Source organism: Cataglyphis hispanica, chromosome 5 (assembly GCF_021464435.1).
Source record: "Cataglyphis hispanica isolate Lineage 1 chromosome 5, ULB_Chis1_1.0, whole genome shotgun sequence".
NCBI classification, from domain to species: domain Eukaryota; kingdom Metazoa; phylum Arthropoda; class Insecta; order Hymenoptera; family Formicidae; genus Cataglyphis; species Cataglyphis hispanica.
In genome coordinates, this window is record NC_065958.1 from 3,899,833 (window position 1) to 3,922,017 (window position 22,185).

The window sequence follows — 22,185 nt, forward strand, 5'->3', positions numbered from 1 at the left end:
ATTCTCTCTCGCGCTTTTATATACACATTACCATCGTGCCTACGTGGACGGTACGGATAACTCCCGACCGGTCCATCAATCATCTCGTTTCCTTACGTGCACAGGCCTTGCACCTCGTTGCACTATGCATTCTCTGTTGCGGCTGCGTACCGTAATAAATGTATCCGCTGTAAGTACATGGCGCGTATTAGCGCGTAAGTCTGTGCTTATTTGCGTGACAAAGCGTGATATTCAGACGCCAGCGTGTTCGCAATATACTTTGCCGTTAGTTATTATTCGTGTCGCATGAACGGCATACGGGTCGGGCATGGCGAGCCGGAGCCGGAGCTAAGGCCCCAATATCAGTACGGTATGCCGTAGACGTACGCGAAGGCCTCTTGGAGGCCACGTGACTCGTTTTCAAATATACCGTTAAAACCTTGCCCCTATTGATGGAAAAAAAAATATATGTCGCGATAGACAGGAAATAATAATGTTACTGGTGATGAGATCTTTTCCCAGCCGAAATCAGCATCTCTATGTTCACCATGATATGCACTATTTGGCGTGTCACAATTTAACGCTTCGTTAAGAATTCATTGACCGATTCAAGTGATATAGAGAATCAAAAAAAAATGTTTCAATTTTTTTTTTAGAAGTAAATGATTAATAAATGATTTAGTAAGAAGAAAGCGATTTGTTGATTTATTCGAAAAGATTATAGATTCACCTGAAAATGTGACTGCAGGCTAAATTGCATTAAGGTTAAAACATTCACGCTCCAGAAAAAGCATAATTGGATATAAGAGTAACTGCTTCCTGATGACCGGGAGAGTTAATAGATTGAGCTCCGAAGCGAGTGGAAGTGAAACGGCTTTTAATGCATAATCCCGAATCACTCTTCAGCCCTCGCTTTACCCGCGGTTGCCGTCAATTCAACGCCGTCGTACTAACGGATGCAAAGTAATCGGTGTACTTGAACTCTATATACTCTCGGCGGATGCGCTTTCAAGAGATTCCGGTATATGGAGCGGTAACTACTCGCCGCTAGGACACTCGCGGAATCGTCTATTATCTCGAGGCTGGGAATTCCACGAGTAGAGTATGGGTGCGGTCAATGTGGGGGGGCTTTTTTCCTCAATGCTCGTTAAACCGAACTCAATCAGAGATGGATTACAGCTTGCTTCGCGCTAGACAATTAAGTCAGGGCGAGCGGATTGTATCCCACGCTCGCGCTACGTTCGTTTTTTTTTCCTCCTGCGCGAATCAGCAACGGATAAATCGCACAATAATGCAATCTGCAGGCTATACGCTCCGTCCGAGAGAGTCGCCGCGTTCGTGATCAATTACATCAGAGACGCTTATATAATCGTTGATACTCTCGTCTCACCTTCAGCAACGTAGCATAGCTTCTTTGATATCGCGTTTGAGAATCCACGAGGCCGATTATATTCGATCCGCACCAAATTGGTTGAACAACCACAGATACTTTCGTTGGTAATTGCAATTTGCTCGCGCTCCTAGATCTATAATTACTCAAGTAAAATGCAAGATGTGTATAATTAATATCTCTAAATATGACAAAATCTATTATCTAAATATCGACAGTTCTCTCTTTTTGAAACTTTAATAATGCAAATATATATATATATATAATTCAGGATATCGATTAATGAAAAATTATTATAAAATATCATGATAAATGTACTTGTTACAGATTACACATTATAACGATAAAGAACACTTCTTTATCAAAAATAACTTTATTAACATTTTTTAACACTATCCGTAATAACTGCATGCTATGCAATTGGAAAGCAGAGCATCGTGACATTATCTGTCAGCCGTGACACGGTGATTCGACCGACAGCATCGATGAGCAGGATTATCCATTTAACCATGACCGATGCGTCCGAGTATTTCCCGATACTCGCTGGAAATTGAATTAGTCCCTGGAGAGACAAATCCAATCTCGTGACGCCCGTGAAGTGATTCAATCTGTCGACGGAATGTTCGCGCGTGAAAATTTATTGTAAGTGATATAACTTTTATCATCGAATCTAACATATGCAGGGCTGTTCGCGGGATTATTATCTCGTAATAACATACGAGCATTTGATTGAAATATCATCTTATTCACCACAACTGAAGATAGGATTTTTAGTTTGCACAAGCTTTCAAATGTGCGTGAGTTAATATCATTGCCTATTTTTTAAAGAAATACTTAAATCTCAAATTACTACCGAATAAACGGACATAGCGAAATTCTCGTCTGGAGAAGCATAAGAATTTCAACATTAAATATTTCAAACTAAAATTATGTTTATCAATTTTAAAATTTATTTCATGTATTAATAACTAAATTTATTAAAAAATACATTTTTGTAATAATTTTGTAATAATTATTCTCTCGCTTTCTGGAATTTTTGTATTCTTATAAAATAAGAGACGAGAGATTTTAATATCTTTTAATAATAATTATTATATAAGATGTAAGAATGACTATATTATTATCAGTAATCGTTCACTTGAGAATGTGTATGATAATCAGTTATTAATCATCACAATAGATTTGCATAAGACCCCGAATAATACTATGGATTTCATTACCACTAGGACAGTGTTAAGGAATCTTGGCTGAGGAATTTATGGCCTCTGTATACGCGTCGCTGGCGATGTGCGTAATATCGTCGAGTTATTAGAGCGCGCGTAGACCTCACAGTTCGAAACCTTTTAAGCCGAGAAAAATAAACGTTTTACGGTCTAAGAATAACTGAGCGATGCATAGGATGTGCAAGTCACGTGCAACCAAGACTAACGCATAGAATTGTCCTCTCGTAATAGCTTATAGAGGAAGATCTTGGTAGAAGAAAGAAAATTAAAGCAAGACATTGTCAAAAACGAGTTGAAGAATCATAAAGTTAATATGATTTTGTTTATCTACAAAACATTTTATAATTCTAATGATTAATTTATGGGATAACTCTATATCGAAAGGTTTGCAACAATCGTTATTAGTGTTGCCTTCTATTATTTTTTTTTTAAATATTAATTATAGCACATATTATTTTAAATAACTCTTGGGATAAAAATGTGAACGAATGTCAAAATGAATACAAAATGTACGATATGCAATAAAATCATACAGGTCAGTTTATACATCTGATTTTATAGAATGCAAGGTATTATGTAGCACGTTCAGACTACTTATTATTGAATAATGATTTTGAATCGCCGCCAGGTGTGGTCACAATTAATGGTCATACATGTCGATGAAACTCGAGCATACCAGAGAGCGATTTCCGTATTATATTTTGCCATCAACACAGCGGTCCATGTAATGACATATGTTTCATGCGTTTACTCTTTACCTATTGTGGGCAACATTGAATTAAAAATGGAAAGGGAGAGGGTGCTTGTAGAGCAAACTACAAAGCTATAATTGTATACATCATTCTCACATATATATATTCTCTAATAAGTACTCGAATTATATTTGATTGAATAGTTATTTTCGATTGCTTTCTCTCGTGATACATAGAAACTTGAAATAAAGCAGTGCAAGCCTTTATAAATTAAAATTTGCAAAATTATATTTCCATTATACATAATTAAACATTATGTGGTATATAAAATAATTAAAAATAAAATGAAATTTTCAAAACATGAAATTAATAAATTAATAAATTAATATGATATAACGTAATTAATTTTTCTATCATGATAGAATTATATTAATATGATACAAAGAAGAAAATATTTCAAAGAACTTCACTATAATAGTTAACTCTTCATAAGAGGTACGTCTATAAGCACGTTATACAAGATTTACGGTTGTAATAATCTAAGAGGTGGTTTATACGAAAACTATGGCCATTTATTCTGATCGCCTCTTAACGCTGTTATGTGTATGATCTATCGATTGCAGCAGCTCTCGCTTTTCATTCCGCACAAGGATCATCTGGCAGCTGTAAACTTTCGCACTAAACGCGGAACGCGTTGACGAGGTTTTTGATAGGCCACTGCTACTCCCCAAGCAATGAGAATGACAGATGCGAGAGTCTTTTATACCTCATTGTGTCAATGCGGCATTGTGGTAATGTTTGTTTCGTTATGAATGCCAAACATTTTCCGGACCGTTAAAATTCGTTTATTCTGTCGTGGTAGATTTCGAATGTACAAAACACTTGGTGTAAGATTCAGTTCAAGTGAAGCAAACTGAAACGTGTATTTTAGACGTCAATAAAACATATGAATTTTTTAAAAGGATATTAAAAAATACTAAAAAGAAATTTTTTGTAGTACTAAAAAATGTTTATTTTTCTATTACAAATAGAATTATCTAATATTATATAATAGATTTATCTAATATAGGTGAAAAAGAGACAAATATAAAATATTCATTACGTTTTGAATTTATAAAATTAAATGTTTATGGATTCCATGTATATTATGTATATTTGTTTTTTATATTTCTTTTTAATTTAACATGCATTTTTCGCATAATGTAAATACAAATTTTATATATTTTAACACATTAAAGATTTTTCTCTAGGCAAATCGAAAGATTTAATCTCGATATTCGAAATTTTTCTTCCATTTTCGATTTCTTTTGTGTTTTTATCTTTTTTTTTAATGCATTTTTAATGTAAACAACAATCTAATATAAAAGTCAGGTTAAATATATTTACTTGTAATACATCTTTGTTTGTTACTTCGTTTCTGTCGTTTCAATGATACTTTTCATAGTGTGATGACACGCAAATCAACCACGAAAGTCAAACATTTGAATACAGTCTTGCGGTTCCTCCGGTCCAAAGTGCATGTAAGAAGCCCGTAAAGGTGCACGACTGAAAAATGACACCCCGTGTGTGTTGCGCATAAATAATGTACATCGTGGCTCACAACAGGTCGAGAATCGAGTATGTAACCACTGAGGGTGGTGCGTCCTCCTCATCTTCTTTCTGCGTGTCCTGTCCGGTCATAAATCACTCTTTATATACGTTTCAGCGCGAGATCGTGCTCTCGTAAAATCATTCTTTCCTTCACGTAGTTATCTTCGACAAAAAATTGTGACCACGAATGCGGTTGCGGCGCTAGACTTCTCACGATTCTCGTTGGTATCTTTGGTTCTCAGTTCGTATAGTAGAATTTTATAAAAAATAACTGTGTAAATACTAAACACGCGGTTTATAAAATTAGACGACTGCGGTTTGCAAAATTAAAGCTTTGTATTTATCATGCGTAAAATTATTATAATTCTAGCATATTTAAAATTGTTTTACTGCCATTACTTTCTCTTTATATATATTTTTTGCGTCATATAAATAAAATATTTAATTTTTGTTAAGTTTTATTTTCAAGAGATTTTCTTATCATTATTATGACATAGTATCATATTGTTTGTCATGATTTATATGAATATATAACAAGATTCAGCGCGATTATGTTTCACGTTTATTTCCACATCGTGTTACTCGCCGGATACGCGCGGAATATATAAAATAAATCGGTAACAAGATCATTTTGATCGTCGCAAAGACACTACGATCTCGGACTTCTCGCGAACGATTTATATGCATAGTTCTTATTTGCATCTATATAAAAATAAGGATCATGACAATAAAGAGCATGGCCAATTAATAAAGTGAACAATAAAAATTCCGGATGGAAATCGTAAAGCGCATAAAGTGAAGTTTAAATCGGATCGATCGATCATGCTTCGAGCCATCGACCTCGATTTGATTCGGATCGATCTCTTCTCACACTATGCAGTTCTCGCGTATCTTCCTGCCGATGAAAATGGCAGGTCTTCAGGAATTTCTATCCTATTGAAGTAGTGATTTCTGAGAATGGAATATAATGCCTTAAAACACGTTCAAGAGTAATCACAAATTGATTGCATCTTTATATCAATGAAGAGAGATGTAATAAAAATTTATAACAAGTACGTGAATCAATTTGAATTCTTGATAAGATCTGATAAGATTAAAATAATTATGAATGTAAATCGTTTTTCTTTGCGTTAGATTCTTTTAAAAGGCTTTTATAAAAAACTTCCATAGGCAAGTTCTCAATCACTCAAACGATGTTTTACTTTAACTACTACGAATATTACAGTAATTTTACAGCGAATTACTTTGCGAAAATGTAGGGGATCAACGCTCGCGGCTAAAATTATAACTTAACGGCCACTCGCCTCCAGTAATTCTGTTGAGCGGCCACAAATAAAACATGAAAGCTTATTTACATGATCTGTCAGGCTAAGGATTGCATCTTATGACGCATGTGTCAAGTTTCCTACCGAAGCTGGAAAAGTAACTTCTCGAACATACCATATTTTCCATAAAGAGATTACGACTTGGTCAAAGTCTTACAGCTTTTGGTCGTAAAAGATCGAATACAGAAAGTAAAGTCTCGCGACGATTAAGGCAGGCGCTCTACGTTGACAGAAGAGACGGGCATGCATAGGGAGAGAGTTCACGTGGCGACGAACGCAGATGACGAGTCGAGAGATACGACCTATACCGTCGTGGAATGCGATATCTCAAGATACTTGGGCTATTCGTGGCGATTATCGATTTCACGTGCGTGGCCGGTACTAGTTTTCATCGCCAATACCTGCATTTCTGCAGCTAATCGCGCGCTCAAAAAGGCAGGAAGAGAAGAAGTGAAAGTGGTCGATGGTGCGGGAAGGGTAGAAGGGAAAGTAATAAAAGTACTCTTGAACTTTGCAATAACACGATTGGTGTCAAAACGATCTGACCGATGTCTTATACGCGTTGCTGCGTATTTGTGATGAAATTTTGATGTGCAGGTTTTTTTTGTTTTATTTTTTGAATGATTGAAAACAGAAGATGCATTCAACGGATTGCATCATATATTGCACTATATATTAATATATAGGTACATAATCACGTCATACATATATATACACCCAAATAATATTGGTAACTATACATTTTTTATTGATATAGATAATTTTTATTTATTATTTAAAATAGAATGATAAATATCATGAGAAATAAAAAAAATATAATATATAGATAAGGAAATAGCAAAAAATATTTTGTATGTTATATGTATGTAATACATATTTAAAGAGAAAATTTATATATAGATGCAAATTATTATAAAATGACCATATCCAATAATGTACTTTTTCTATCTTTAAATGTCAAACCTAAGTACATACGTTGTGCCATATTTTATTGTTTAATAAATTATACGATTGTAAGTGATAGTGATAGTCTGTCGTTTTGTATGAAACATGCTCTATGCATCTTAGTTACACATTTTTTATTTACTCTTTAAAATAATACCTTATTAATCTCGATGCTTTTTGCCTTTCTTCTTAATTATGCAAATTAATGCATCACATATGCTCATTATGTTAAAGCTTAATTGTTCCGTTTTTCATTAATGGAAAAATGCCTGGATGTTGCATCTGTATTTGCATCAATGTTACGTTTCATTTCCTGTAATAATTCTCTCATGCAAAGAAATTTTTAATGTGTCATTCATTGATTGTAACATAATGGAAGAAAGATAAACTTAATATCTCTCTAGATCTACAAACACATAGTACTTGTGTGTATGTGTGTGTGTGTGTGTGTGTGATCATTCTATTTGCAATACAATTTTTGCAATTTTTATAAGTAAAGTTTCGTTACAATTTATTAATATATAAAATTTCATGTACTCTTTTAGATAAAGTAAAAAATTATGGCTGTAGAAATAATTACATTAAGAAATTAACATAATTAACATGTTGTGTAGATGTAATTAAATCTTTTATGCTGAGCATCGCTATGTCTGCTTGTAATTTCATGAATATTCAATAATATTTTGACTTCATCTCCTTTTGAGACTTATTTATCTAATCTCTTATCTTCCCCGATCGTAAATCGAGTCAAATGGGACAAAGCGAAGCGTTCGCGGACTCGCGAATAAGATGATGCATTTCTGACATGCATCTGCGCCGCTATGTCCCGCATAACTCTACCTTTTCTGCAGTATGCAATAGGAGGATTGCAATAGGAGAAAGTATCGTGACAGGTAATTTGTTGCCGCTGGAATTGGCGTAGAATTCTCGTCACCTTGAGTACAAAGAACGAAATCTTCCCGGTTATCTATGTCGAAAACAACAAGTGTTGCATCGTCGTCATCCGAAATTTGTATCCGGAATTGAGTCACGCGGGAAGAGAAGTCGCGTTAACATAACTTTCGAGACTCGAATAGCGTTTGCTATTCGAATTCTAAGCGTACAGTAAGATCCCCATGTGATTTATCGCAAAGAAAGTTCCAGCCATAAATAATTGATGCCGTAAGCGCGTAAATATATTACACCTGCGATTTATAAAATTACAATCATATACTTTAAGAATTTTCCTTTTTGTTTGATCAAATAAGCTTTCCAGCACATTTACGAGGAAAGTGATTTTTCAATAATGACGATTTGACTATCATTTTATTTGCAGCGCATGTACAGCATGGCATTTATGAAATTATCTCTTTTTTTTATAATATAAATCCTGTTTTCTTTTATCATTGAACTATTCTCTTCTTTTTTATGATCATTATAAAAACTGCTTATTGAACCTTTTTTTCTGCAACTGGCACAGCAGAATCTATTGATCAACCTATTTTTACGTGTCATCCATTTATTTCTTGCGGATGCGCAAAGAAAGTCATCGTTGATAACGCTTACTACCTTGTATTCTATTAAACTATTAAAATATTCGATTTATCTACATCTTGTTGCAACTTTTTTACATGACATTCTACATTGGTCGACAACCTGTTGCTGATGAGAAACCGATGTACGGTTTAGTCATATCAATAGGAAAGTTCCCGGCAATTGTTTGCGAGAAGAGAGCCGGTTGAACTGGAAAAACCGTTCGATAGTCAACTTACATCCGTATCTTCGAATGGTGTCATCTTATCATTCGTAAAACAGTTAGAAAAATATTGCAAATACCGGTTGAAAGAACCAGTATAAGTTGCGAAGAAGTATGCTTGACGTAAGAGCTAGTCTATGACTAGCGACAGTGAATGATTATTTTAATAGTTAATTAGGGTTGCTTAATGGAGCACATAAGGACTGATAGAAAGGAAGATTGAGAATCGCTTTGAAGCTTCATCGTAGTATGACACCGGACAACAATCAGACAATATTGCATCTATATCTTACGTCATTTTTATTTCTTACTGTAAGATTAATGGGAATTATAACATCGAATGAGACCAGGAAAGGATAAGTCAATTTAAATCGACGCAGCCAATTTACTCACGATTGACATCGCAGATAAGGCATTGCATGACGCTATCGAAAAAAAATTGTTTTATACAACTTGTGCAGTTATATATTTTGTAATTTATATTACTTTTCAATTCAACACATTCAACTAAATGTTTCAAGCACTTAAAAAATTATGCAAATTTTATATCGAATAAATAATTTAATAATAAGCAATTTAAAATTTATTTAAATATATTTCGAATTACGATCTCTTGGGAGCTTATACATGTACATAAATGATTATATCGTTAATCAAGCGCTTGTAACATTGCTTACAAATGAGCAGTTTGCAATAGAAACAAATAACTCGTGATGCGAATCATAAAATGTAATTCAATTTGTTAGCATACCATCGCTGCATAAAGTGTGACACATATCAGTCGATTATATCAGATCTTATAAGACCACTGTGATCAAACAAAGTGTGAATCATTATACTAGAGTCCAGTTTTACCAGTTCAGAGCTCATCTATAATTAATTAAATCGCAGAATGTTATAAGTATAATATCTCGTGACACTTAGACTTTTACCACGCACCGTACATCCTTTATTCATCAGTTTTTTTTTTTTCAGTTTGTCTTTCGCAAATCTACGCGTTTTCTTATGTCCGTGTTATAATGAAATTCACAAACGATATATCGAAAAATCACGCACGCTGGAATATGTAATTATTTCCGTCAATCGCGAATCGTTACGCGCGCTCGAGCTTAGAAAGATCGCGCATATCCTGGTCGAAGAATATTTTAATTAAGTATTTTCATGATGTTCGCATTCGAAGAGATACATCAATATCCTTTCCGACTTTGAGAGTAACCTCTACTTACAATAAGACTTTCCATCCTCGGTAGATACGATATACCGCGTGATGCCATAATTAGAAAGTATAATCGGCACCGCATATTTTGTGCTGCAAAGGTCTTTGCGCTCGCAAAGTTTCTTATATTAATTGACAATTTATTGTGGTAATCAACGATAATGTCAATTAATGTACGCACGCGCACATACATACATGTGTACATATATACGGCGATTTGCAGACAATCTATGTACCGCGTTGGTCACGTTTTAGCTAATCTGGTTTCACGCTCCAGCAATTATGCTCCTAGAGTCTTTTCACATTCCATCGTAATAACAAACCACAAGTTGTACTAAAGAATTTTTGTATTCAATTTCGCTATACAATTTCGTTATATAATATAATTGTCGTGTAAAATAGTTTCAGTATAACGCATATTTTTTACTATCGATGAACAATAATCTCGATGTACAACAATGTATTTTGCATCGATTTGCATTTTTTTTTATACAGTAACGCAGCAGTTTAAATGCAATTATTGTAATCTTTTGTGCTTGATTACACATACAACCCATATTTATATCTAAAAAATATACAATTACTTGAAAAAGTATTATACAATTTGAGCAATCAAAATTTGTCAATCTTTTGTCAATCTTATCTTGCTTAATGGTCCTTTAAGTATATAAATATAGTAAAATAAGCATACTTTCATGATGATCTTGGATTTGCATCAGTCATGATATGCGATGTCACAATGAGGGCGATAATAAATTAACAAGTCATTGGCAAACTTTCATAATAATGCGGGTTGGTTTTCTCTCGTGTAGATAAACAATTAACAGGACCACGAGATACGCAAACTGTCTGGGAAGCGGAAATAGAGAGTATACTGCGACACTACATGAATCTTTAAAGGACTTTGCTATAAGATAATTATTGCTGGATATGATGTGAAATTTAATAATCGCTCTTATACACGCGGATTCAGTGCGTAAGAGAGTCACACGCCTATGAGAAGAGGATTGTACCCTGTGTCGAAACGATCGCTCTGATTAAACGATTCAAGAGGAAAGGGAGAGAAAAGAGAGAGAAAGATGGCATCTCACGACCCTCGAGGCAATAATTTACGTGCAAACTTATAATCAAAAAAATGGATCAGACGCAAATCGATCCGTTTCGATAGAAAGATTCGATATCCTGATTGAAAAGTGCACAAACCATATGCGGAGATTAAAAAAAATAATGTCGACATGCGCAAATAATGTTGATTTATAATTTTAATCGGCGATCATTTTGCAGAATCCAATTTGAAGCGGTCCATAATTATATTGCAGCGCGATTACTGGAATGGAATTAAATTTATATCTTAAACTTTGTTTTTAAAATAGCAATTTTCTTTCTGAAAATATTATCCTCATCATTACATGATGCGAGTAATATTAAAAGAATCAAATTATTTATATTAAAGTAAAAAATTAAATTATTTTACTAAAAAAACGTACTGTTATTAATAAATTTATTAATAAAATATATTTCTTACATATCTTCAAAATAATATGATAAATTAACTCCAGAATATTTTTTATACAATGGATCAATGCGTGTAAATAATGTCGGCACGCTATTCGATATTTAAGGGTGCTACTAGCGTGAAAAAATATAATATTGAGCGTGTTATAAATTTTCTCACGAGTGTCATGCTTCAAGGAGAAAAGTACCTCCGATAATTCGAGAAACTTGGCGGGATCAGCCACGTGCACGTAAATGAATAAATATCATCGGGATGGATGAGGAGCACCTCCCGAACTGTATTAGTGATCGATAGAACAAGTCATAAAAAAACAGACACAGCCGTTTCATGTAATTATATTCTCAAGAAAGCAATTCGATTGATTGTAAATATTTATGAAATATATATCGTGATTTATCGCTAAATTAATAAATAATATAGATATTATTTTCAAGTGTGGCTAGAGCCACACTTGAAAAATTAATATGCAATTGAAAATAATATTTTTAAAAAGAGATTTTTTTTAATATATATTTGTCGCTGTATAAACTTTTTCTTAATAGATCAATAATCAAAAGTACAACAATGTTTTGAAAAATAATAAAAGGGAAATGTCTATCTTTTTTATTTGCATGAAACTTACTGTATGTTATTTGAATGCGAATTTTAAATAAAATATTTAAATATATGTATGATAAACCGTTCAAATAGCATTTGCAATTTTTACCCATTATAGCTTATTAGACCATTGCATAGAATGCAATGAAATAATATTTTTAATAGCTTATGTCATTCTTCCATGGATCATTTATATATTTGAATTCCACGTATTTCCTTTCGATTCTCATCAGTATTATATGTTTAAAGTAATTATGTGCCACATACTTTCTACTTACGATATTAAAGTGTCTTAACGCTGCGAGACACGTGATATTTTATCATAGTTACAATATGACATGTATCTTGCATCGATCGGCGATTACGTGCGAAATACTTTCTTCTTCGTATAGAAGCCTCTTATGCCTCTTCCTTAAGCGTCCATCCGATTTCATTTTGCGCGTCCTCGATCGCATATTAATGCGTCACTTATTTAAATCTAATAAATAAACCAGCTGGTGAAATCTTTTTCAATCGTATTATGATATCGACGTAATTTCCTATCGACGGCGATTCTCTCTCTTCGATCGTGCCATTATATCTTGAGCGATCGTGGCATGAGATACAAGGAATGTCTTTTGTCACGGATACTCGATCGAGCAATTCGTGTTCCAGGATGTAGTCGAGCCGTGTCTAAGTAGATTTCACGCTCGCGCGAATGCGAGAGTACGTATATCATCGCGTCGGGGATGCGATTCCAAGCGTGCACGCGGGGTTTTCCATAAATGCGCGTGTTATCCATCCCTCTACAAGCGTGTTGTCCTTTACAGGATGGTGATGGCCGCACGGTTCCCCTGGCTTATCGTGACATTATTTACCCCCATATGTCGATTTATGGCCCCTCCATTAGGAACGGGTCTGTTGGTCGCCGCGGGAGCTCCGCAATTCTGTGGTATCAGGAGGGTATCATCTCATCGGGAGATGGGGAGACTCTTGTCCTTTATCGCGCCCTTCGTTATGAGTTGGTGGATGAAATATTCGGCTGACTTCCGTTATAGCCTATTGCTCGCGAAGTTCTAAATTAAATTCTAGATAGAGTTTCAGAGTCGGAACTCTGAGAGTAAATAAACGTTGCAAGAAAATACAAACTTACTCGATTAATGTTTGTGCTCAGATTACATTCAAAATTGCAAGTATACTTATTTATCACTGATTTTTTTTTTCTCTTTTTTCATGTTACAGAGACACCTGGACAAAGGAAGCGATCTTGCTGAGGCGGCGAGCGCGAGCGGACTTCGCGAGCTCGCGAGATCCTTAAAGCAGCATCTACGAGGATTCGGCTCCCGCTTGGAAGATAGACGGGAATATTTGGAGGACACATCGAGATGCTGTCTCCTTCAGGATCGCGCCTACGAATGGGCGCAGGAAGCTCGTCTGGCAAGCGAGAGGAGATCCCAGCAATTCCTGATGGCGAGGCCACCTCTGCCACCCGAACACTTCACCGAGATGATGGCTCTGGCGGAGAAGCTCGGTAATGAAGTCCTTTTAGAGCAATGTCGTATCGCGCGAAACAAGTGCGCGGAAGCCCTTGAGATCGCTAGGACTACATCCGCCCCGGGAAGTCCCGCGAGAAGAAGATCCTTCGCTGCTTCCGAGTCAACCTCCTGGGATGATACTTTAGCAAAAAGTGTGATTTTTTTCTTCCTTATAATCGTCGCAAAAAATATATGTATAAATTGGAAATGCATATGTTCCAGGGACATCGTGGGATGATAGCGACAGCAGCGCTTCTTACGCTTGTCCGATGGAAAGTGTCGGATCAGCCGGCAGCGGTGGTCGTCCGGTTCTGGACAACATTGCTGAACTTCGAGAGAGTGCTGAACAACTTTTGGATTGCTCGCCACCACGAACTCCTCCGCGAAGTCCGGCTCCAAGAAGGCTAGTTAAGCCACCGGTGAATTCGCATCTTCACAGATCAGCCAGCATCGCGCCAGGAATGAAGGCAAAAAAGTATGATATTCACATATCGTTATACATTTTTAATAGAATAAAATTAATTTATGTGTTGATCACACGCATAAAGAATTAATATTAATAAAAACTAGTTTAGAGTATAATAAAAATATCTCATATATTAATCGAAAATAGAATGATAAAATTATTGAATTATTAAGATTATTATAAAGCACGTAATGTTCTACGCGTGACATTTCACTGCTATATCACTGAAGTAGCGCAATTCATTGTTCTTTCATATAATTTCCTTTATGCCATCGTATTCGTTATTATACGGTCGTAAAGTCATTAATGAAGAATTTCACCTTGCAGAACAATACTGCTCATAATGAGGGAGATGATACAGACTGAACGAGACTACGTGAAGTCACTCGAGTACATAATAGAGGTGATTGTCAAGTGTACATTATTAAAATTTATTCATGTGTAATTTTATTATTTATTATCGCGCATATTGAGGATAACACGTTTAAATTTTCTTACGAAGAACTATATCCCGGAACTCGTGCGAGAGGACATTCCGCAGGCTCTTAGAGGACAGAGAAACGTAATCTTCGGGAATGTTGAGAAGATATACGAATTTCACAGTCAACACTTTTTACGCGAACTGGAGCAATGCGAGCAATCGCCTATGCTTGTGGGACAATGTTTTCTCAGACATGTAAGTGTAATTATATATCAATTCTTGACAATTTTAGGCTAAAAAGATACATAAAATATCTTATAAATATATTAATATATTAACTATAATATCTATAAATATAAATATATCTTTTAATATAGGAGAAAAAATTTTACCTTTACGCCTTGTATAATAAAAATAAACCAAATTCGGATTCATTGATGGCGGAATACGGCACGAGCTTCTTTAAACAAAAGCAATTAGAGTTGGGGGATAAAATGGACTTGGCTAGCTATTTATTGAAACCAGTCCAACGGATGGGAAAATATGCTTTGCTACTTCAGCAGCTAGTTAAAGCCGGCACAGATTTATCGGAACAATTGTCTGGCAAAGAAGAAAAGGAGGAAAAGGAAGATAATATGAAGCCGATAGTCGAAGGTGAAGCGGATTTAAGGGCTGCCGAACAAATGGTTCGATTTCAACTTCGACATGGAAACGATCTTTTGGCAATGGACTCGCTTCGCGATTGCGACGTACGTTACATTTCTTTATTATTAAAACATAAGAAAATTAATAAAATCAAATTATTAATAATCTGCTTTAATAATTGAATCTCTCTCTCTTTCTTTCTTTCTCTTTCTCATATATATCCTGATGTTTTTATAAATATTATAATATTCATAATCTATGCATACATAAGTTGTAACATTATTTCACAGGTAAATGTAAAAGAACAAGGAAGATTATTGCGACAAAACGAATTTTTAGTCTGGCAAGGAAAAGGCAAGAAATGTCTGCGACAAGTCTTTTTGTTCGAAGATCTTATACTTTTCAGTAAGGCAAGAAGATTCCCTGATAGAAAGGTAATATTTTATGATTGTCTCTTCATATTTAATTGTACGCACATTGTTTCCTCCTTATTTGATTAGATAGTTTATATATGTATATAATTTTTTTTCAGAACCTTGATATTTACATCTATAAACATAGCATTAAAACGACGGACATTGGTTTGACTGCTGTTATTGCGGATTCGCCCACAAAATTCGAGATTTGGTTCCGTAAGAGAAAACCAGGCGATACGTATACATTGCAGTGCGCGAGTGAAGACATTAAGAAAGCCTGGACCGAGGAGCTTAGCAACCTTTTGTGGAAACAGGCGCTTAGAAACAGAGGTAATTCGCTATCTTTATTTCATCGATCTTAAAAAAGAATTGTGACAGTGAATTGCAATCGATGTGTGTTTGACTTTTTTAGAAGTGCGCCTGGCAGAGATGTCGAGCATGGGTATTGGGAATAAGCCGTGTTTAGATATAAGGCCTAGCGCAGATCAGATTAACGATCGTTCTATCAGCGTAGCTCAACTCTCTAAGAGTAAGTATGACAAATTTGCGAGCTATCAAAAATATATTCACTTATATCGATGATCGCAAATATTGATCGCAAAAATTTGTATTTTTCTCGCACAGCACCCAGATTTAGAAACTCTATAGCGGTGTCAATGGCGGAAGACTCCAATCGTTGCAGCAGAAGGCCACACAGCGTAATTTCCGTTAGTTCGTCTTCGAGCAGTGGTGGAAGTAGCGGCCCACCTACGACGCTTAATCTTGGATTAGATACGAGTCCACGACCGCATCATCGTAGCACCACACTGAACAGCCAGTGTAGCGTTGGTGAGTATTACGCTTCAACTGCAATGATTTTTTAAGGAAATTTGACTTCGATACCAATCTATAATGCTTATATCCATCCTCTAGAAAGTGGTATTATCGCTGATATCTCAATCGTGTCGGATGATGGGGGTGACGGTACCGAAAGAAGTCCTTGGAATTCAACCTTGGAGAGTCCTACGTCTTTACCTACGACCTCGACCCCTTTGCAATCGCCAACTAGCGGAACGGCGGCGACGGTTACTCCCGTATCTTCGACAGACGCGAATCTCACATCTTATGATCAAGACATGTCTATTAATCTATGAACCTTTCTCAATATACAGAGAATATCGCGAAAACGCGAATCTATAATTGATTCACTTGCAAGTTTGTGTTACGATTACAGAGATGTGACACATTTATTTGTCGCGACATATTTAATTAAATATTATGAGATAATATCGTCGCACGCATCACTCTATCGAATCATCCATCACATTCTTGTGCAACTTATATAGTTTAATGCGAGGTGATGGTCAAAATATAAACTCGCATGCAATCTGATAAGTCGCTGCGCTTAACATGTGTGCCCAGCTATGGAACTTGTAATCGTATTACATATAAATGTAGATTCTCTTATCCTATAGCTACAGAAATGGTACTGAATTTTAACATTTAACTTTCAAGTGAATCTGTCTCTGTAAATTTATTTTTTGATACGCTTCGAAATTCACAGGTCGTATAACTATTGAGCTATTACTTGTGAAGCTTATTGATAACTGGTTTCCGAAGTAATAGCAACATGTATTTTCTAATTCCGTCTCATTAATTTTATCGACGTGCTCAAGACACGATGCTAGATAGATATGTTCTATCAAATGTATGATTATATCGAGGTATGCTATAGTACCATAAATGATATGCACTGGTCGCTACTCTCATTTACATTGGCATTCCTGATTACAGCGGTGGAAAATTTTGTGAATCTTCCCCGATAACTTATGACAATTTTATATACTTTTATTTATATATATTATAGTTGATAAATATAATATTTTAACTCCACATTGTGTTCGCGCTTACTGTATTAAGGAAAATATATAATCTTAGTGATGCGCGAATCGTATAGTATAGAAAAATTGGAGAAAATATATATTTTCCTTAATTATCATGCTATCTCAATGATGAATCTAACAAGTTTTGATTGTGAATTATATGTTCAGGAATGTGTGTCAAATCTATGCGCACATATACATACTAATTTGTAATATAATGTAATATCAAAGGTTTATACAATGTATAGCCACAAGTAATATAACCAATAGTCTCTATATATTATTTCCAGATTATATATATAAAATATTATATATTCTTTTTATGTCAGTCATTTGTAAAATCTTCTATTATCCATCATAAATGTAAAATTAACTCTGGCCTGTACTCAAAAGCCAAATTTCTGTTAGAGAGTACTTTCAATTATGTTTAAAGAATAAAATTATTTTAATATATGTGTGGATAAATGTTTTGGAACAGCTTAGAATCAATTAAAATGGTAAGCTTGCCTTAAGACAATCCACACTCCATATTCCAATGTCTTTATTAATAAATCGATTAGTTCAACTATGCAGAATCGCTCTTGACTTATCTGCAATAATGGTTAACCAGAGAGATATCCTCCTTGTAAGTATAATACATGTTATTGTTAAAAACAAGTATATAATAAACTTACAATTTTAAGCAATTTTAGACGAAATTATATTCCATGAAGGAAAAAAATGAGATCAATTTTGTAAATCTTTATAGTAATCATCTAATTCTTTTAATTTGAGTAAATGCGACATTCAAATAATAGCTGTTTGCCAATATGTGATTCTGCATTGTTACACTGCTTCCAAGTAAGTCGATTAATTAGCCATCCATATTGCCAAGGTCTGTCAAGGTATTGTAAGTATACCTTATACATACTGACCAAACTGTTTATTTCATATTATTATCTTTTGTGCGAGGACAAAAATCTCAAGTATTTAGAAATGTAGCTGTAGATCATAGAGTGTTACAAAGAATTTTGGCACAGTCCAATGCACCCTATTTTATTATAAATTATATTTGATCGCGGTTTTATAATAATTTTCAATCAGAAGTAAATTAATTGCGTTTATACATGAGTTTAAATTATGAATATGCCATATATCGGTGCACTTGACTGAGCATCCCAATCTTCGAAAGTAAAATTAAACAAAAGAAAGTAAATAATTTCTATTTTCCACAAATCTGTGAATGTATGTTTAGTGTTGCTTTTGAATGGAGGGATGTTGGAATAACAATAACAACATAGTACCTTATAAGAAAATATGCCGATAGTCACTTAAAATATTATACACGTTTTTAGATATTTATTAATATTTTTTTAAGTAAAACACTCTTTAGTCTTTAGAATTAAATATTTCCATTTTGAATAAAATGTATATATTACATTTGATAATATAATACCATTATTTCAGTATTGTACTGTTGTCTAACACCGATGTATTTTGTTACTTGCTAAATATACTGTATTGGGTGCCTTTTGTAGAGAATTCAAATCTTTTTAAAATTTATTATATCCCACATTTTCTATATTATATACATATATGTCTATCATCTATAATATATAATTATTTGCCCAAATATATTCGTACGTTTTAATTATTACAAGTGCATATCACATATATATCTTATATTTTAAAATATTTATAAGTAGTTTAACAATTTGTATGTAAATTGGTCAATGTAAAATATTTTTATATTTTACGTAATTTTCTTGATTTAAGAGAGAAAAATGACATCCTTTAAAACAATCTAGTTCTATGTATTTAAAATGTATAATATACAATTCTAAAAGTTTAATTTCTTAAGCATAACATTTTAAATATGCATAATGTATGTACATAATGCGCATTAACTAAGTTTTATTTTAGGAAAGCAGCTAATTATATTAATTTGTAGGTAAGCAATTACAAGCAGTTACAATATTTGAAAATTGTTGCAGAGCATATATCTTTAATAGTCTGAAATAATTTACAAGGCACACAAAAGGCATACAAAAAATAATCTTTATAAAAGAGATATGTGCTTATATCTTTAATCTGATTTTGATAATATTTATATATAATATAATTAGTATTTATTTAATTTCTATTAAAATATATTGCTAAATAGACAATACATATATTCTAACAAAGATTTATAAATTAATTAGCCAATAAATAAATTAGTTAGCCAATTGTAGGTTCAACAAGATTTATAGACTAGTCAATATTTTTTAAGTATATAAAATTATAAATTTAGTATATGTCAAAAGTGTTTAAAAATTTCTCTCAAAAGAGTTCTTAAACTACATAGCATTGTAAAGTTAAATATTATTTATGTACAAATAAAGAACATATTTACTAGATAAAAAAATGTGCAAATATCTCTGTGATTTAAAATTATACAATAGTGCATTTTTTTTTATGTTTAAGATTGATCATATCATATGTCGACAAAGTTACATTCTGTCACAAATGTTTTTTATTTTCTTTTAAATTATCAGGACAAGAGACAGATTTCCTAACATTTTTGAGATTAATTGCTGAATCATTTGCACATATTTCTAGTTTTTGTGATTCTATCTGTTTCTTTTTTAATAATGATCCCCCTGTAAAACCTAAAGAGAAATATGTTCACTATTTTTATATCTATTATTTGTCTTATATAATTTCAAAAAATTAAAATTTTATATCCTATTATGTTGTATAAATCTACATAATACTTACCTAAAATTCCACAACTTAGAGCAGCAAGACCACCAATTTTCATTCCAGCTAATAAACCTATTGGTCCTCCAATACATGTGCCTATCATAGCACCTGCTATAGGATATGCAGCTACTTTATATTTAGAGGCTACCTCTAGATATCTTGTGCCTTCATTTACATTTATTTCAGTTTCTTCAATATTTTCTTCCATATTGTCTACCATTTCTTTCTGATGCTGTTTGTAAAAAAATTCACATATATTTTACAATAAAATAATAAAACATGTATATGTAAGATTTTTTTTATCTTTAAAAGTTAAAGTAAGAACAAGAATTTGAGAGCTATTTTCTTAAATTATTTTTTTAAGTGCTATTCTGCAATCCAAATTAAAATTATATTCTTACATGTACGATTTTATTAAATTCGGCAAAGAGCTCATGTAATTGTTGTATTTCCTCTTGCAAACAATTCCAGGCATGTAGACATGTTTGCTGATGTTGTAAATCTTCTCGTTCTATTTGCAATTGTATGTCGTTATCCTCAAATGGAGATTCTGTCTTTTGATTTTCATTCCCTGATGTGGAAGGCAATTTTGATACATCTAATTCCATATCTGCAATTGATTTATATCTATATTAATTCTTAGACTTTTATGCTAATCAAAATTAAGAGAGAATATTATATATTGTAATATATTTCTTACTTAAATATTCCTGAATTGCACACATAATACTAGTCCGTGCATGTGTCGTCAGTTTATCAAATTTATCAATGTCAACATCAAGAACTTGTGCTCTGAGAGTTTCCATTTGATACAATAACTCCTTCAATTGTTTAATAATACGGGAGACATTTATATGTTCTTTCCGTATCCGTTCCCAATCATGTTGATTTTGATACTACAAAGATATAACTTGCTTATATACACATATACAAGAAAATGTTTTAAATGTAAAAAAATAAATAAAAATTTTATATATATATGCTTACTTTTTTAATATTGTTCTTGTGTTGTTTCAATAAATCTACATGGTGTGGAATAGCAACGTTGAAGTTATTAATTTGAATCTCTAAACGTCTTATGGGTTGCTTGATTGTAATATTCTCTGATAAGGCTGACATATTTTTGCCAATGTTACTTGTTTATAATCCTATGTAATTTATATCTTTATGATAAGAGTTTTCTTTTATTTAGTTAGTTTCAAAGTTCACTCTTTATGCACATAAGCTAAGAGCACATAATCCTCCTTAGTCTTATTACAGAAGTTTTTCACGAGATGAAACTTATAATGAAATACGATAGTTCGCTAATGACGTTTTATTACTTCACTATTGCACATCAAATTTACACATATTCTGTTTTTGTCCCAAGATCAGCTGTTATTGAATATAAACACGCGCACACAAACACGACTATAAAAAGACATGTAATGCTATTGCCATCTATAGTAGGGTGATAGTAGCAAAGAGGAGTTTCTTTAAAATATTCCAATAAAATATTACTTATGTCTATAATATGCTAAAATAAAAATAGAGAATATATGTACACATGTCTTTAATAAAATATATAATTAAATCCGTATTAATCTATACATAGAAGTATTTCTGAGTCACAATTTGTGGATATAATAATGACTTTACCGGCAGTGAAGAGAAAGCTACACGTAATTTTCAATTCTAAAATAGATGTAGATAGCTGTATTAAATAAGGCTAATTGCTAAGTGTCTCTCGAAAAACACCACTCCTTTTTTTTGCTGCAAACTTTAATATATTATTTTAAGTTGACAGATAAGGTATTTATATATATCATATATATATATATCAAGTTTATCACATTTTTTAAGCTTTTTTCTTATTTTTTTTTATATAATTTTTCAATTGACAAAACAATAAGTTGAACAAATTTTTTGATTAGTTTAATATTTTAATTA

The 22,185-nt window shown here is 33.2% G+C and overlaps 2 protein-coding genes across 4 annotated transcripts in view; one reads left to right on the plus strand and one right to left on the minus strand.

Moving 5' to 3' along the window:
• Nucleotides 1-19,059, plus strand: part of LOC126849658 (puratrophin-1-like) — a 261,721-nt gene extending 242,662 nt beyond the window's left edge. For all 3 annotated transcript variants that reach the window (XM_050591699.1, XM_050591698.1, XM_050591697.1), the window contains exons 13-22: nt 13,430-13,874; nt 13,945-14,197; nt 14,516-14,591; nt 14,691-14,864; nt 14,987-15,358; nt 15,545-15,688; nt 15,787-16,000; nt 16,083-16,199; nt 16,295-16,498; nt 16,583-19,059. In XM_050591699.1, the coding sequence (XP_050447656.1) occupies nt 13,430-13,874; nt 13,945-14,197; nt 14,516-14,591; nt 14,691-14,864; nt 14,987-15,358; nt 15,545-15,688; nt 15,787-16,000; nt 16,083-16,199; nt 16,295-16,498; nt 16,583-16,803 (2,220 nt within the window). In that variant the 3' untranslated portion in view covers nt 16,804-19,059. The remainder of the gene's footprint in view (nt 1-13,429; nt 13,875-13,944; nt 14,198-14,515; nt 14,592-14,690; nt 14,865-14,986; nt 15,359-15,544; nt 15,689-15,786; nt 16,001-16,082; nt 16,200-16,294; nt 16,499-16,582) is intronic.
• Nucleotides 19,060-21,690, minus strand: LOC126849696 (syntaxin-17). Its single transcript, XM_050591816.1, has 5 exons — nt 21,244-21,690; nt 20,957-21,152; nt 20,658-20,866; nt 20,272-20,488; nt 19,060-20,162 (listed from the first exon to the last, which is right to left on the minus strand). Exons 1-5 carry the CDS (start codon nt 21,373-21,375, stop codon nt 20,014-20,016), a joined length of 903 nt encoding a protein of 300 aa, XP_050447773.1. The 5' UTR covers nt 21,376-21,690; the 3' UTR covers nt 19,060-20,013.
• Between the last annotated feature and the right edge of the window lie 495 nt (nt 21,691-22,185).